The 18,723-nt window shown below is 34.1% G+C and overlaps 1 protein-coding gene across 3 annotated transcripts; it reads right to left on the reverse strand.

The window, feature by feature from the left end:
- Nucleotides 1-15,050: 15,050 nt before the first annotated feature.
- On the reverse strand, nt 15,051-18,310 carry LOC111467290 (cysteine proteinase inhibitor A-like). 3 transcript variants are annotated; one of them, XM_023112153.1, is made up of 3 exons: nt 17,958-18,310; nt 17,542-17,732; nt 15,051-15,304 (listed from the first exon to the last, which is right to left on the reverse strand). In XM_023112153.1, the coding sequence occupies exons 1-2, from the start codon at nt 18,144-18,146 to the stop codon at nt 17,553-17,555; spliced, it is 369 nt and encodes a 122-aa protein (XP_022967921.1). In that variant the 5' UTR covers nt 18,147-18,310; the 3' UTR covers nt 15,051-15,304; nt 17,542-17,552. The 3 variants fall into 3 exon arrangements, with proteins under 3 accessions (XP_022967921.1, XP_022967919.1, XP_022967920.1); XM_023112151.1 differs by having other exon boundaries at nt 15,054-15,304; nt 17,513-17,732; XM_023112152.1 differs by having other exon boundaries at nt 15,054-15,304; nt 17,508-17,732.
- Between the last annotated feature and the right edge of the window lie 413 nt (nt 18,311-18,723).

Raw genomic sequence — 18,723 nt, forward strand, 5'->3', positions numbered from 1 at the left:
TTTTTTTTTTTTTTTTTTTTTTTTTTTAATATTTTTAATATTTATTTATTTATTATTTTATTATTATTATTATTACTACTACTATTTTATTTTATTTTATTTTTCTCGGTTGTTACACTCAGTTCCTTCAAACCAATTACTTTAGCTTGAGGGAAGGATAAGGTTGAAGTTCCATGAAGAAATCGAACCTTGAAAACCGATAGAATCGGCTACCCAATAAGAAATCCTATGTTTTTACTCCAGCGAGAAAACTGATTTTGGACGAACTTTGGAGACAAATATCTTATGGTACAATCCACGAGAAGGTATAAAACCAATATCTAGCTCTTCCTTGTAACACCATCTTTAAGTTTCATAAAGATATCGAGGAGAGAAACGCTGAAAATGGAGTTCTGGAAGGTGATTTTCAAATGGCGGCACGACAGAAAACAAGCATCTTCTTGTCGAGAGGAAGAAGACGATGACGTGGTCGATTCAACTGAACTGGGCAAGTCAACCCAAAATGTGACCTTATATCGGTCTTTCTCAATTTTAGCCCCCTTCCCGATAAGTTCTGATAAAAAATTTCAAGATAAGTTCTCATAAAAATTTTATGGTTTCAAAAACTAAACACAACGAGGAGTGTGTGGAAGAAATGTTGAGGTAATTTAGATATCGGAAGCTTGAGAATGGAGGTCCCAAACGTCGATGATGAGGTAAGTAGTCAGCTTAGACCATTCTTAAGAAATATTTGTAGGAATCGCTTGGATTCATATGAACCCTAAAACAAGTATAAATTAAGGATAGATGAAAGAAAAACTCAAAGAACCATGAGTTAAGGCCCTGAACCGATCAAATTGTTTAGAATTTAAGTAACGTTAAAATAACTCACTGAATCAACTTTGCTGCCTATCAAAATTTTAATGTTGAGCATGTTATGATATTTTAAGACTATATATGAAATTTGGTGGTAAATCAAGAAATTGTGTAAAATGACCATAATGCCCTTAAAGAAATTTACCTTTGGTTCATGACCTAGATGACCTCCAAATGCTATGAAACTCGGTATTAGATCTTATTTTATGATGTTTGATGATGTGGTGAAGCTTGAAAGCCATTAGAACTCGTTAAGTAGGAAAACCAAGAATTAGAGGCAAATGACCAAAATGCCCGTAGGACTACTTATGATATTTCAAGGTCTAGATGTGCTCTCAATGACCTAATATTTTCTATATGAAATATTATGAAGGACATGAGGATAAGTTCAAGATTTCAAGTTGATTGGAGCAAGTTTGGAACCTAAACCAAGATAGAACTTAAGAAACGCAAGGAAACACCTCAAGACTCTAAGACCCTTCTAGAACCCTCCAAAGAATAAATTATGACTCTATGACTTTTTGGAATAACTCAGGCTTATGATGGTTCATATGTTTATAAATGCATGTTACAACTTATGCATCAAGAAATTATGAACCTTAGAAACTTACAAGATTGAGAACCAAGAACAATACCACACAAGCTCTACAACTACCAAAGTAAGAAGAATGTTAGGTACCAATTAAGGATAAGGGACCAGGATCATCTGACACTAAAACTCAACAATATTAGATAATACTCTAATCATGTCCAAATTGACTCATGACCTCCCACCACACGGTGCTTTTAGAGGCCCAAGTTTTCTTATTATAGGTGGGATTCCTGCACCATGTTTCCTTGCAGAATGTCAAGTTTGGCATCATGTTTCCCTCACCTAGATGAGATGCCCTGCACATGTTATGGGTATCCAAAGATTTGCAGGATGTCATGTTCATGTATGCACCAATCACGTGACCTTTATGGTCTATCATGGGGAGTAATCTAGAACCACAGTGGAACAAGAAGAGAGTAAGTTACCTTGGCCAAAAATCAAGAACCCCCTAAGACCTCCCACAGTACAACATACTCATGACTTAGACTATGCTGCTTGGAATGTATGAAGCCTTGAGCGTAGGTTTTCAGACTATACCGCTTGTAAAGCATGAAGCCTTGGGCATAGGTGTTCAGACCGTATCGAATGGCAAGCCCTAAGATGCGGGTTCAGACTATGTTGCTTGGAACACATGAATCCTTGAACGTAGGTTAAGACTATATCGCTAGGAATGCATGAAGCCTTGGACATAGGTTTCCATTTTCATGATTAGTACCCTAAGTCCTAGGGGGAGTGTCTTGGAGAACAAATCAAGAACCTAGAAAGTACCAAGAGCAAGACAAAGATTAAGGACTAGAACATAGATCGTGATCCACGTTCTAAGGACAAGAACCAAGAACCAAGAACCATAGTACTAAGGCCCTTAGAGGATAACCAAGATTTCAGAATCTAAAAACTAAGGTCCTCAAGATAGATCATGATAAGAACCCCAAGTCAAGCTCAAGAACTAGAGGGCCTAAGTACTTACTAAAGGAACAAGAACAAAAAAATAACTTTTGTGATACCCTAGCATATCAAAGACACGATTAAGATCTTACAAGTACACTACTTACTGAGTCATGTACTCATTCCTTATTTTCCATTTTTTTTTCAGGTAATAAGGAGATGGTCGAGGTCGGGAGCGGACCCTGGAGCAAGTGCCATAGACAAACCTCACCCATCTTCTTCAACCCTTTTGTTTGAAAATATTTTGTATTTAAATATTTTGTCATGTTTTAATTATTCTGGTATGAACACTATTTTTTTTTTTTATGAATATTATGTTCTAAATACCGTTTGTTCTATTTTTCGAAAATTTACCCTTCTTTTTGGAGTAGTCAACCTAGTTCTTACAAAAACTATGCAATCATCATCTCAATCAAAGAATTTGATTCCAAGTTATCTTGTAATAGAGGGAAGCTCAATTAATCTTTGTTGTAAGATTTGGCTATATATCTATTTGGGTATCTTCAGCCACAACTATAAATATCTAACTCCAAAATATTCACGAGCAAAGTAAAAAAATTTAAACTATCTATTAAAGGTATTCCATAAAATTTTAAACTATCTATTAAAGGTATTCCATAATGAGTTGTGGAGAAGTATTTCCTTTGTATCTAATTCTAATTAAAGATGTCAATGAAGAAATAGTGCAAAGAGCTAGAAGGTTTGCCGTGGAAGAGAATAACAGGATTCATGGACATCGTTTTCATTTACAAGCATGTGGTGAATGGTCTGTCCGATCCCAATATAAACGTTGAGCCTAGATTTTATATTATTGTGATAGAAGTCATAAATGATGATGGTATTCGATGGTCATATGTTACAAATGTGAAGTACTATGTGCATCACTTTAATATGCACATTCTCTAATCCTTTGAAGATGTCCTCGAGGATTCCAACAAGTATTAGACGGCTCTCTTTATCATACTAAGCTCTCTCTATATACGAAGGACATTACTGTCTTTTAATTATGAAAATAGCATATGCTGCACTAAAATAATCACATAGTTCTCTATCTCTATCTATATGTATACTTATCTCCTTTTTATCTTCAAATTTTGTAAAACCCAAACTCTTAATTATGCATATTAAGGTATTACCAAGCTCCAAGACGAGCTAAGTGAATATTACGATTATAAGTAAAAGGACTAATTTATTATAAAAAATTTATAATTATATTAGGGATATGCTTATTATCTTCCAAACATTTTAATCTAATCTATTTGCTCAATAACACAAAATAACGTGGGAAGTTAATGAAACTCAGAACCCTCCTTTTCAAAATAATATTTCCAAAGAACTTTGGAATTTTGTTTCATCTCCAACCTTTAATTTACATATATTAAATGTTTAGAACTCTCGTTCAAACCATGGATTAAGCTTTTATGAAAATCTTATGTTCTAACTTCGTGACTCGATTTTTATACGCGTGTGCTTCAGACCCTCCAATTAGAGTTTCAGACTCAATTGTTTTCAAAACGTCCTTTTAAGTTGCCAAGCTAGACTTTCTAAATTAGGATTTCGATTTTAAGTTGGTACTTAGATTTCATTTGGCTCTTATTCTTCGAGACTTGACCCGAATTACTCGAATATTAACATTCCCCACAAGAATGTCGAAAAATATGAATACTGACTCAATTTTTTTACGTGTGTCCTTCGAACGACCCAATTGAGGTTTCTGTTTTAGGCACATATGTACACTTTTATAGACTATATTTCTTCGAAATTTGGGTCGAAATCATAAAATTTGAACATTCCACGCAAAAATGTCAATAAACATTGACTGCGACTCAGTTTTTTCACGTGCGTGCTTCAAGTGGCCAAACTAGGGTTTCGATTTTAAGCTCGTACGTAGATTGCTTTTGGCTGTTTTTCTTCGAAGGTTGAGTCGAGATACTTGAATATTAACATTCTCCACGAGAATGTTTAAAAATATCAACTGTGAATCGAAATTTTTTTACGCATGCTTCGAACGACCCAATTAGAATTTCAAAACTAGGGTTTCAGATTTAGGCACGTACGTACACTTTTATAGGCTATATCTTTTCAAAATTTGGGTCGATATGAACATTCCATGCAACAATGTTGAAAAATATCGACTACGACTAAGTTTTTTCACGTGGGTGCTTCAAGTTGTCATACTAGGGTTTCTAAATTAGGATTTCTATTTTTAGCCCATACGTAGATTTCTTTTGACTCTTTTTCTTTGAGACTTGAGTCCAAATACTCCAATACTAACATTCCAATACTCTTTTTTTTTAGGTGGGTACTTCGAATGACCCAATTAGGGTTTCGATTTTAGGCACGTACATACGTTTTTATAGGCTATATTTCTTCACACTTTGGTTCTAATTCATAGAATTTTAAAATTTCAGGTAACAATGTCGAAACCTATCGACCACAACTCAGTTTTTTTATGCACGTGATTCTAGTGGCCAAACTAGGGTTTCTAAATTAGGATTTTGATATTAAGCGTGTAGGTAGATTGCTCTTTATTTTTTCATTGAAACTTGAGTTGAAATACTCGAATATTAACATTTCCAACAAGAATATTGAAAAATATCGACCCTGACTTGAATTTTTTATGCGCGTCTTCGAATGATCCAATTAGGATTTCAAAATTAGGGTTTCGGTTATTGGCACATATGTGCACTTTTATAAGATATATTTCTTCAAAATTTGAGTCAAAATCATGGAATTTGAATATTCCACGCAACGATGTCGAAAACTATTGACCGCATCTTGGTTTTTTCACGCGCGTAAGTGGCCAAACTAGGGTTTCTAGATGTAGTTTCATTCTCCAAAGTAAGTGGGAGAGATTCGCATGTCTTTGGCTCAATCTGAGGGTTCTATTCGTAGGGACTCTCAGAAAATCTTTGCCAATAATATATTTGCATATCTAATATACTAGGATATAATATCTTATATAAATCATATTTAAATATTCAATTTTCATTTCTTAACTATAGGCCACTCCACTATAGACTTAGCGTTGCACTCTTATACACTGCTGGACAAGTTATGTCTATTGATATAATCATTACAACAAGTCAATCATTCACGAGTTGTTCATAATTATAGCTGGGTCAAAAATTCATTCGTTTTATCCTTGTAATTACATCTTTCACCTTAAGTACCATTGATTCTCTAATGAACAATTTGTTTATAATCATAAACCAAGTCCCTCTCAAGTCAATGAAAGGGTGGGGCCCTATTGTTCAAGTCCCAAAATCAGTACTTAAGAGAACAACTCATCTATTTTTCTTATATGGAAATAAGTGAATTCCATCTCATGATATTATGTTCCGAACTCCCTATTTGCTCAAGTCCCCAAAATGGGAGGCATATTGAATCAGCTAAAAAGTCATTCTCACTAATGTAAATTAAAGGACAAGTCCTCACAGGCAGGAGTTCATAACTCACTCAAGATTAAGATTGAGTCGCATATGATCTTAATTTTCTCAATTAACGCTTTTATAAAGAGAACTTAAATATTTCTTGATCCAGTCTTATACAAACTCATTGTATAAGATGCCCCCACTTACATGTCTCCACATGAACGATTTGGATCAAATCATTTGTAACGATAATAAAGTGAACTGTAACAATAGTGTTACCAAGATAAGACACCTAACCTTATCCATAGACTATAGACTCTTTAGGTTATTACTTAGAACACGATCCTCTTGTGTGTCAACCACGTACTGTTCAAGATTACATTAATAACCTTGGATTTTTATACTAGGGATAACAATTAAATTACAAATAAAATAATAAAAATTATAGTTAAAAACTAAATAATTAATTACGAGGTTCTAGGGCATTAATAACCTTTGATTTTCATACAAGGGATAACAATTAATTACGAAAAATATCTACCGTGACTCAATTTTTTTTACGCTCATTCTTAGAACAACCCAATTAGGATTTTGAAATTAGGGTTTCGGTTTTAGGCATGTATGTACACTTTTATAGGCTACATTTCTTCAAAATTTGGGTTGAAATCATGGAATTTGAACATTATACGCAACAATATCAAAAAATAATGAGTGCGACTCAGTTTTTTCGCTCGCGCTCTTCAAGTGACCAAACTAGGGTTTCAATTTTAAGCCCGTAAATAGATTGCTTTTGGCTCTCTTTCTTCGAAAATTTAGTCAAATACTGGAATATTTACATTCTCCACAAGAATGTCGAAAAATATCGACCGTGACTCGATTTTTTTATGCACGTGTTTCGAACAACCCACTTAGTGTTTCGAAATTAAAGTTTTGATTTTAGGCACGTACTTACACTTTTAAAGGCTATATTTCTTTGAAATTGGCGACGAAATCATGGAATTTGAACATTCCACACAACAATGTCGAAAAATATCGACCACGACATAGATTTTTCAAGCATGTGCTTTAAGTGTCTAAACTAGGGTTTATAAATTAGGGTCTCAATTTTAAGCCCATACGTAGATTGCTTTTGGCTCTTCTTCGAAACTTGAGTCAAAATACTCGAATATTAACATTACTTACAAGAATGTCGAAAAATATCGACCTTGACTCTATTTTTTTACGTGTGTGGTTCAAACGGCACAATTAATTTTTCAAAATTGAGTTTTTTTTAGGAAGGCACGTACACTTCACAAGCTATATTTCTATGAAATTTGGATTTAAATCATGGAATTTGAAAATTTCACGCAACAATGTCAAAAAATATCAACAATGACACAGTTTTTTCACGCACATGCTTCAAGTGGCAAACCATGGTTTTTAAATTAGGGTTTCAATTTTGAGTTCATATGCAGATTGCTTTTGACTCTTTTTCTTCAAAACTTGAGTCGAAATACTCAAATATTAACATTCCTGACAAGACTGTAAAATATATCGTCCATGATTGAATTTTTTTTACTCACATGCTTCGAACGACCAAATTAGGTTTTTGATATTAGGGTTTCAGTTTTAGGCACGTATGTACACTTTTTAAGCCTACATTTCTTCAAAATTTGGGTCGAAATCATGAAAATTGAACATTCCACGCAACAATGTCGAAAAATATCAACTGCAACTCTGTATTTTCATGTGCATGCTTCAAGTAGCCAAACTAGGGTTTCTAAATTGGAGTTTCAATTTTTATCCCCGGAGTCAAAATACTTAAACATTAACATTCCCCACAAGAATGTTGAAACATATCGGCCATGGCTCAATTTTTTTTTTTTTTTTTTTTTGTGCGCGTGCTTCAAACAAACCCATTAGTGTTTCAAAATTAGGGTATTGGTTTTAGGCATTCACTATTTTATAGCAATATTTCTTCAAATTTTAGTTCGAAATCATGGAATTTGAATATTCCACGAAACAATGTCGAAAACTATCGACCGCGACTAACTTTTTTCCTACGCATGCTTCAGTGGCCAAACTAGGGTTTCTAAATTAGGTTTTCGATTTTAAGCCCGTACTTATATTGCTTTTGGCTCTTTTTCTTCGAAGGTTGAGTCGAAATACTCGAATATTAACATTCTCCACGAGAATGTTTAAAATATCGACAGTGACTCGAATTTTTTGTATGCGAGTGCTTCAAACGATCCAATTAGGATTTCAAAACTATGGTTTCGGATTTAGGCACGTATGTACAATTTTATAGGCTATATTTTTTCAAAATTTGTGTCGAAATCATGGAATTTGAACATTGCAGGCAACAAAATTGAAAAATATCGACCACAACTCAGTTTTTTTACGTGCATGCTTCAAGTGGTCTTACTAGGGTTTCTAAATTAGGGTTTCAATTTTAAACCCTTACGTAGATTGCTTTTGGCTCTTTTTCTTCGAAACTGAGTCGAAATACTCGAATATCGACATTCCCCACTAGAATGTCAAAACATAATGATTCTGACTCAATTTTTTTACGCTTGTCTTTCGAACAACCCAATTAGAATTTCGGTTTCTAAATTAGGATTTCAATTTTTACACGCGTGCTTGCATCGAGCCAATTAGGGTATAGGCACGTACGTACACTTTTATAAGCTATATTTCTTCGAAATTTTGGTCGAAATCATGGAATTTGAACATTGCACGCAACAAAGTTGAAAAATATCGACCGCAACTCAGTTTTTGTACGCACATGCCTCAAGTGATCTTACTAGGGTTTCTAAATTAGAGTTTCGATTTTAAGCCCTTACGTAGATTGCTTTTGGCTCTTTTTGTTGAAACTTGAGTCAAAATACTTGAATATTGACATTCCCCACTAGAATGTTGAAACATATCGATTGTGACTCGATTTTTTTTACGCACGTGGTTCAAACGACCCAATTAGGATTTCGAAATTAGGGTTTCGGTTTTCGTCACATACATACACTTTTATAGGCTATATTTCTTCGAAATTTAGGTTGAAATCCTAGAATTTGAATATTCCACTCAAGAATGTCGAAAAATATGAACTGCGACTCATTTTTTTCACATGCGTGCTTCAAGTGGCCAAACTAGTGCTTCTAAATTAGGGTTTCAATTTTAAGCCCGTATGTATATTGCTTTTGGCTCTTTTTCTTCGAAACTTGAGTCAAAATACTCGAATATTGACATTCCCCACAAGAATGTCAAAAAGGATCAACCATGACTCGTCTTTTTTACATATGTGCTTGCAATGACCAAATTACGGTTTTAATTTTAGGCACGACCTAAACTTTTATAAGTTATATTTCTTTGAAATTTGAGTCAAAATCATGGAATATGGACATTCCACACAACAATGTCGAAAAATATGGATCACGACTTAGTTTTTTGATGTGCATGCTTCAAATGGCCAAACTAAGGTTTCTAAATTAAGGTTTCGATTTTAAGTCTGTACATAGATTGCTTTTGGCTCTTTTTCTTTGAAACTTGAGTCAAAATACTCGAATAGACATTCCCACAAGAATGCCAAAAAATATCGACTGTGACTCAATTTTTTACGCACGTACTTCGAATGACCCAATTAAAATTTCGAAATTAGGATTTTTGTTTTAGGCACGTACGTACATGGCTGTATTTACTTCAGCTATCACCATTTTTTTTCTTTGTCATCATCTACAAAATCTCCTTTTCTATCTCTATCAGCTCCAGATTCTCTCTGGTCGTCTAAAAAAATACCCTCTCCAAAATCTCTTTTTCCAGATTCTCTTTGGTCGTCTCGAGTAACAACCTCTCTAGAATCTCCTCCATTATTATCGTTAGGAACTTTTTCTCTGGAATCTCCTTGATCGTCTCCAAGAATACCCCTAAGAAACTTCTCCATTACTATCATTAAGAACTACTTCTCTAGAACCTCCTTTATTGTCTCTAGGAATAACCTCTTTAGAATCTCCTCCATTATTACTCCTTCTCTAGAATCTCCTCGATAGTCACCAAGAACATCTAGAATTTCCTCCATTATTATCATCATGCACGACTTCTCCAGAATCTCCTTGATCATCTACCTGAACACTCTTTCCAAAATCTCCTCCATTATTATCACTGAGAATTCTTCTCCATATTCTCCTCGCTCGTCCCAAGAATATCCTCTCAAGAATCTCTTCCATTATTATCACCAAAAGCACTTTCTCTAATATCTCTTATATTATTATCATCATTAACTCATTCTTTAGATTCTCCCATCCTCTCGAAGAACACCCTTTTTCAGATCTCCTCCAATATTGTAATAACAAGAAAAACAAACAATAATAATAATAAAAAAAAATAGAATCTCAAATTTTCCATAAATAAATAAATAGAGGTTTTCCATAAACCTCCTACCGAACCTACATTGTTCATTCACGGGTATTGCACATATTCAAGGCTAAAAGAATTCATATTATCGTTTTCGAGACCATTTCGTTAAGTCAATTTTCGAATAGACTTTTAGTTATAATTTCATTAATTTCATTCTAAATCTCTTCAATTCGGCTGGAAAAGAAATACCAAAAGAATCAGCATGTTATGCTAAATGCCACGTAAGTTATATCTTAAATTTTTCTCTCTTTTTTATCTTAATTTCATTGTAATTATTTAAATTTGAGTTAGAAATTAAATACCAATATATTTCTTTTCTTTTCCTTTTTTTGTTTTTAACTCGATTAAAACTAACCAAAGTAATCGTGAACAAAAATATAATAAAATAAACTGTGAACAAAATAAAAGGTAAGGGAGAAACCCAAACCCCTAAAAGAGAGAGAATAAGAGAATGGAAGATATCTGAAGAAAAAAAATTAAATGTTAGTAATGAGGGAATATAATATTATGACAAAAATATTTGGATGGTAGGATCCAAACAACATGAAATAATATTTGACATATTTTTTTTAATTTAAATTTTACTATAAACATAATTTGGAAACCATGGAAACATGAAATTTGATTTTCATTAAGTAAATATTCAAAATAGGTGAAGTCTCAACATAAGTGAGAATGAATTCAAAGAACCAAAACAAGAAAATTTGGAGCTAGATAGAATTTCGGCTAAGGTCAACTAAGTGATCTTACTATCAGTATGGTTAGAAATGAATATTTTGTATGATAACACGTGCCCCACAGTTCTGTACATGTCATATGCTTGATATGTGTGATATGTTTATGAAACGATATGACTATGATATGTTTATGAGACGATATGACTATGATATGTTTGTGAAATGATATGACTATGATATGTTTGTAAAACAATATGACTATGATATGTTTATGAAACAATATGACTATAATATATTTATGGAACGATATGACTATGGTATTTTATGGAATGATATGACTATGATATGTTCATGAAATTATATAACTATGATATGTTTATGAAATGATATGACTATGATATAGTTATGATATGATATGTGTGATATGTTTATGAAATGATATGACTAAGATACGTTATGAAATGATATGACTATGAAATATCAGTGATATGTTACCTTAATGTTATACATGTTATGATGTGATGTGTTGATGATACGATATAAGTTATGGTGTAACACATTTTACGATACAAAACATGTGACGTGTTGTATGATATGGTATGTGCATAATATGATATGATATACATAAGACCATGTATAATATGAATGATACGAGATTCAACCCTAATACATGCCTTAAAGGCTATGCTAAAAACTGATATGATATGAAGGAAAATGGAAGTGGTAGTTTTGCATGATAATGAATGAAAATATTGGGATATCATGCATCATTGTGGGTTCATGTACGGAGAATATCCCCTTATTATAATGGTATGAACACATACATTATGAGGAAGGAAAACGATCATTATGTTGCGACGGCCGCTATTTTTAAATAGTGTTTGGCAACAACTCCAGAGAATTATAGTCCCGACCAAGAAAGTGGTCTAGGAGTTGTGCAAACCGACTTGTAAGCCTATACTTGTACATGTGGGCCGTGTGTAGAACAGTAAATACACATCCAATTACCCATCTAGGATAGCCGCCTAAGGCAATATAGACTAAAAGAATTGGTCTCATTCATGATTGTATGTTGATATGAACCAAGGCATCTCATTTATGCAATATTAATGCCACATTAAGAATAATCAATCTTCATTTATGCAACAAACGCTTGTGTTTTTATATTGGATAGTTACAAATTTATTCTTAGATGGTTACAAATTTATGATGGATGATAATCTCGAGTTATTATGTTTTAAAATGTATTTTAAGGCTTATTTACATAGTGGCAAATTATGACCATAAAGTATACATATTAATTATGGTCATAAAATATGAAAGTTATAACTCTTGGAAAGTCTCATACAAGGTTAAGAGTTTTCATTTGGAAGCTATAATTTAGCCAATAACTAAGTTTCTTTGCAATTCTATATAGTTTAGGTTGCATGTAGAATCATTCAAGCACGACATGATCAATCTTGTTTGTGGAGTGATTCGAATCTCAAATAAGTTTCTTGCCTTGAGATATTTAATCAACATGGTAATTCGAATCTTACTTCCCTTGAGGGATGAGGCTCATAGATCCCACTAATGTATCGAAGGAACTTCGAGTGGTAGTGATTGCTTGCATTGGTGTCTTCCTAGTATCTCTGACACATGGAACATGATTCTTCTTGCTCAAATATAGTTTCCTTTGTCTTAAAAGTTCATTTTTGAGTAATCCAAGGAGGCATCTTAATTTGCAGCCTCTAGTGAAGATCATCACTCTAAAGTGAGTTTGTTAGTGAAGATGCAATTGTATAATCAGGATTTTATATCAGTTAATGGTTCCATTTATATCTATAAATGAAATCTAGATTTAAATGAAACCTATATTGCATTCTTTGGAAATTCAACAATAATCATCTAGTTATTAGGTTACCCTTCTAAGGAAATTCAACATTCTACCTCTTGTGTCCTCGAAGCTACTTGCAAAGTACTATCGATCCTAATCCATAATACTCACCTGACTCGAAATTGAGATTCGTTCATGTTTTAAAATCTGACAAGTCAAAAGACAAGATGCTAATAAATATTGTTTGTGATTTATATAATTATTGAAATTATCTTTACCTACTTATTGCGAATTCTTCACCTTTGAATACATAATTTTCTTCCCATTACTTTTTTTCTTGCCATTGAATCACAATATTACTATATTTTAAAGTCACTAAACAAAAACTTCTTTCTATAAATCTTATTTTGATCGAGTACATGTATGCTTTTTAATTATTTTATTTATTTTCTATAAGGTTCTAAAGATCATTGGAATTATAAGTCTTTTAATTTAAACAATATTTAATAACTAATTATTTTAATATTTATATTCAAACTAGTGATATTGAAGAAGATAAGAAGCATATACAAAATTAAATTAGTCATTTTTACCTATAATCTTTCTTAATATGATAAGTGAAGCTGGGTAATACCTTAATATGCATAATTAAGAGTCTATTTGACAAAATTTGAGAGAAAATAAAAGAAAAAAAGAAAAAACTAAATATATATATAGGTAACTATGTGATTATTTTATTGTCGCATATGCCATTTTCATAGTTAAAAGACAGTATAAGAACATCTTCAAAGGAAAAGAGAAAAGGCGCTCTATTGTAAATCCAATAATACTCCATCTTTGCAATATATGACCATGGAATACCATTCTCATTTATAACTTCTATAACAATAATATAATATTTGGGCTGACCATCTGTATTGGGGTTGGACAGACCATTCACCACACGCTTGTAAATGAAATGATGTCCACGCCTACTGTTATGCTCTTCCATAGCAAACCTTCCAGCAACTTGCACTTTTTCGTCATTGACATCCTTAATTGGAACTAGACTTGAAGGAAACACTTCTTCCGAGCTCATTTTGGAACACAATTGAAAGATAGTTTCAGCAAACTTTCTTGGGTTATGAACACTTTGGAGTTTGATATTTATAGTCGTGGTTGAACGCTTCAAATTGATATAACCGAATCTTACAAGAAAGACTAATTGAGACTCTCTCGATTAGGAGATGGCTTCAAATCAAATTCTTTAGTTTGGATAGTGGTTGCATTGTTTTCGTCAAACAACTGAGATTAATGTATTACCAATAGTACAAACATTTTGTAGGTATATTTTTCAGTTTTAGTAATAAATTCCATATTAACCGATTAGATATCCACAACCTATACTCTGGACTCTTAAAAGTTGGGGTCTAATCTCTACTGTTACCAAAGTATCGATGGTACTTTGAAGTTCCTCAAAGTACTTTAGTGCTCACAATTCCACTATGGAATTAACCTTAATTGTATGGATAAGTTTTCCTACATCACTCGAATTAACTTGGTTTCTTCATCAAAATTGTAGAGTTTTACTCGATATTCAAAGAGATTTTTTCTGGTAATTTTTAACTATGCTCAAAATTTGCAAAATCTCATGTTCTTACCCTTTCTCATTTTTTGGTTTGATTGAACTCTTGCTTTCTTAATTTGTGCAAAATCTCCGAACCATATATCAAAAATTCATAATCTAATTCCAAGAAAATCTCTCGAATATGCTTCAATGTGGCTAGATCGGAGCACTCGGAGCATTTCCCCGATTCACTTTTATTCCTTTTTTTCTTATATTTAATTGCAATTTACCCAGTATTTTTTCTCTCTCTCTCTTCTACGTCATCCCGACAATTTTATGGAGGAGTTTCAATCACAAGCTAAAGAAAGAAGACTTGTTGAGATATCGAAGATATATTCCATAACAAAAGTGTTATTGATCTATACTCTCTTCTCAAAGACAACTCGGGTATTATTGATCTACACTCGTAAAAACAAAGTGGATGTAATTACATACACTCTCCAACTTGAGGGGGAGTGTTAAGATATCGAAGATATATTCCATAACTAAATATATTCTTCCATAACTAAGTATGCATCCTAGGCGACAACGTTGAACTAACAAGAAATGTATCATAGTGTCATCGTCATTCAAGATGTATTGCCACAATCGCTGGTTGGGTAGGAGAACTCGAATCGTCGAGGGAGTTCGTTGCATAATCAAAGGGAGACATAGGTGAGGATTTTTATCACCTTTTCCTTTATAATTTACCCCCATTAAATTTCCAGACCCATTTCAATAACTTTATGAATATATTACACATAATAAAAAAATTTAATGACTCGTTAGACACGTTATTGAAAAGGCAAGGATTTAGTACTAACATAACGCGCTTGTGAGCATCACATTAACCAACTTTGAAGGGATCTCTACATGAAAGTATATGCATCTCTTATTTTTATTGTTTCTACAAACTTAGATTACCAGTTCCATATATATATATATATATTACACAATTATTATAAACATATCATATAACAGAGTTCCTATAATGTTTCAGATCTATTATGTTGTTTACCTTCAGCAGCAACCCACATGGGCTATAGGGTATGTTTATGTATAGTCTTCACTTACCTGCCATCCAAGAACAACAAACATTTGGTGATCAACATTCGCGGAACGATCTTACGACACAATAAGACTCTCTACTCCATTTTAACAATGCACGAAACGAAAACATAGCACATGAATTTTGGTTACATTATTACAACTACAGTTCTTATTTTGATCCATATCCTCCTTATTTGAAGATCTAGATGAATAAATCAATGTAGGATAAATTTCTAGCTAAACAGTAATACAAAACCTAAAGTAAGAATGAAAGTGTAACCGTCCAAGCCCACTACTAACTAGCCGATATTGTCCTATGTGAACTTTCCCTTCCAGGCTTCCCCTCAAACCTAGGAAGAGGTTTCCACACCCTTATAAACAGTGTTTCGTTGTCCTCCCAAACCGATGTGGGATATCACAATTCACCCCCCTCCGAGGCCTCCCACAATTCACCCCCCTCCGAGGCCTCCCACAATTCACCCCCCTCCAAGACCCCTCCGAGGCCTAGCGTCCTCGTTGGCACTCGTTCCTTTCTCCAATCGATGCAAGATCCCACGAAATTCACCCCCTTTCGAGGCTCAGCGACTTTGCAGGCACATCCCCAATGTCTGGCTCTGCTACCATTTGTAACGGCCAAAACTCACCGTTAGCAGATATTGTCCTCTTTAGCTCGTTACGTATCATCGCCATCAGTTTTACGATTTTATAACGCATCTGCTAGAGAGAGATTTCCACACCCTTATAAAGAGTGTTTCGTTCCCCTCCCCAACCGATGTGGGATCAAGCATACATATAAAAAACTGAGACGACCCAGCATAAGATTCTACGTCGTACTATGTTTATTTTTGCCCCTCTAAAATATTCCATGTCGTTTGTCAAAGTGGCTGTTTCCATGAGGTATCCTTGCAACTACTTTCTCAAGAAAATCTTTAACATGAGCTATAGCTTTATCCAATCCATGTTGAGAAAAAAAAAATCCATAAAACACAATCCTATAGTATTTAATCTTGCTCCTTATAGATAATACACAACCAGACGAAGAAGAACATAATAAACTTCTAGATGGTATATACGGTGTTAACGACCAGAATCAATCGATCCTCCCCAGAAGTTAACACAAGCTCCATTCTCAAAAGAAAAATCGATGTGACCTCAAAACCAGAAGATATGCAAACTAACAATAATCTTATACCAAAGAGTCTTAGATTCCAGGGAAAACTAGTAGACAACTACTAGCCAAATGGAAGAGTGTTTTTACTAATCCAAAGAGAATTTTTTTAAAATCCCTCATGCTTCCTGATGACCATGGAAGACCAAAATAACATAACAAAAATGGAGAGACCACACAACCCACCAAATTCTCGTTTCCCTTTGACCTAATTAAATTCAAACACTAATGTGAGATCCCACCTAAGTTGGAGAGGAGAACAAAGCATTCTTTATAAGGGTGTAGAAATCTCTCCCTAGTAGACGCGTTTTAAAAATCTTGAGGGGAAGCACGAAAGAGAAACCCCAAAGAAGACAATATCTGCTAGCGGTGGACTTGAGCCGTTACAAATGGTATCAGAGTCAAACACCGAACAATGTGCTAGCAAGGAGACTAAGCCCCAAAGGGGGGCGGACATGAGTCGGTGTGACTGACTTGGACCGACCATTCAACATTAAGGATACAAGTTTTAAAAAATTTAGGACACATACACAACAAGAACACATTTATTAAAATATATATCATTTCAATAGCATCAGAAAATTCAGAACGAACAAGTTTATGCATTTATAACTAAATCAATGTGTGATGTATTTTTCTATTATCATTTTATTATATTATACTTAGCAAGTGATCAGTACGTGTCTAATAAATGTTGGACCTATATTGATTTTGTATAACATATATTTATTGTACTAACAAGTGTCCATCACAAGTGTGAGATCCCACATCGGTTAAGGAGAAGAACGAATCACCCTTTATAAGGGTGTGGAGACCTTTCCCTAGCAAACGCGTTTTAAAAACCTTGAGGGGAAGCCCTAAAGAGGACCATATCTACTAGCAGTAGGCCTGGGCCATTACAACAAGTCCAAAAAGGGTGTGCCGGAGTGTCGGAGTGTCTAATGTGTGTCGGACATAGACAGGCTATCTTAGGTTCCTACCATAAATGGACTAATAGTCTAGTAATGTAATGCAGATATACAAAAATATACAATTAACATAGAACAGAATGATTCCTTCCATACCAGTTTGAACACGAGGAGCAGAACGGCACCTGAAGATCCATCATGAGCATGGTTTGAATTCCTGCAACTGTTTGAAGTTCATCCATGGCTTCACCCAGACTTTGGCTTCATAAACCTTTTTCATACCACCATCAATGGCTTCCAGTGTAAGATGATACAACTTCCCGGAAACTACCTGTTCTTTAGCTTTCAACACCCGCTCAAATTCCAGAAGACCATTCTGCACCAAAGAAACATAAAAGCCTGTCAAGAATTCGATTTAAACTACCGCATCTAGTGGTGATTAACAAACCAAAACACGGGTACCAAATAGCCACTAATTAACGAATTAAATAAGCAACTGACTAGATTCTGAGCAAAAATAAGAAAGAAAACCAGGCAGTGAAACGAATCCAGAAATTAATGAATAAAGAGCTGAAAAACCAAAGAAAACGGAGGAAAAAACCTCTTTCTTGTTGTGTTCTTGGACTGCGAAACGAGCGAGAGCGTCAATTTCAAGGCTGTTCTGAGCGCCGATGTAATCGCGAACACCGCCCAGTTTCATCTTGATAAATGGGTCTTCAACGCAATACCCCGAATCAAACACGGGAAGAAGAAGCACCAGCAACACCGCAGCTATGTGATTCACTTTCATGGTCGCTCTCTGGGATTCGAACACAAGACTCCGTAAGAGCGAAGTTGATATTGGACGAAGAAATTGAGTGAATTTTCGAGTCCCGATCGTTCGTTGAAATGGTGGAGTGACTTCGATGCTAAGAAGAAACTTATCTGCTAAGGAAATGTATGTATTATATACCTCAAATCGAATAATTCTGTTGAAGCTTTCCCACTTTTTTTTCAACATAATTTTTTGACACTCAAATTTCAATATTAAACGGAATCTTTCCCACTTTAAAAACTATTTCTTTTTGGACCCGACAGCTTTTCACTGTATCATCATCACCAACTCCTAAAATCTACTCTATTATTATTATCAAAAACTCCTTTAGAACCTAGTTGTTTTTCTCCAAGAACATCCTCTCTAGAATCTAATCCATTATTATCATCATCACGAACTCTTTCTCTAGAATCTCCTTGATCGTCTCCAAGAACATCCTCTCTAGAATCTAATCCATTATTATCATCATCACGAACTCTTTCTCTAGAATCTCCTTGATCGTCTCCAAGAATACCCTTCAGAAACTTCTCCATTACTATTATCAAGAAATTCT

This window comes from Cucurbita maxima, unplaced genomic scaffold, assembly GCF_002738345.1.
Source record: "Cucurbita maxima cultivar Rimu unplaced genomic scaffold, Cmax_1.0 Cma_Scf00033, whole genome shotgun sequence".
In the NCBI taxonomy this organism is placed as follows: Eukaryota; Viridiplantae; Streptophyta; class Magnoliopsida; order Cucurbitales; family Cucurbitaceae; genus Cucurbita; species Cucurbita maxima.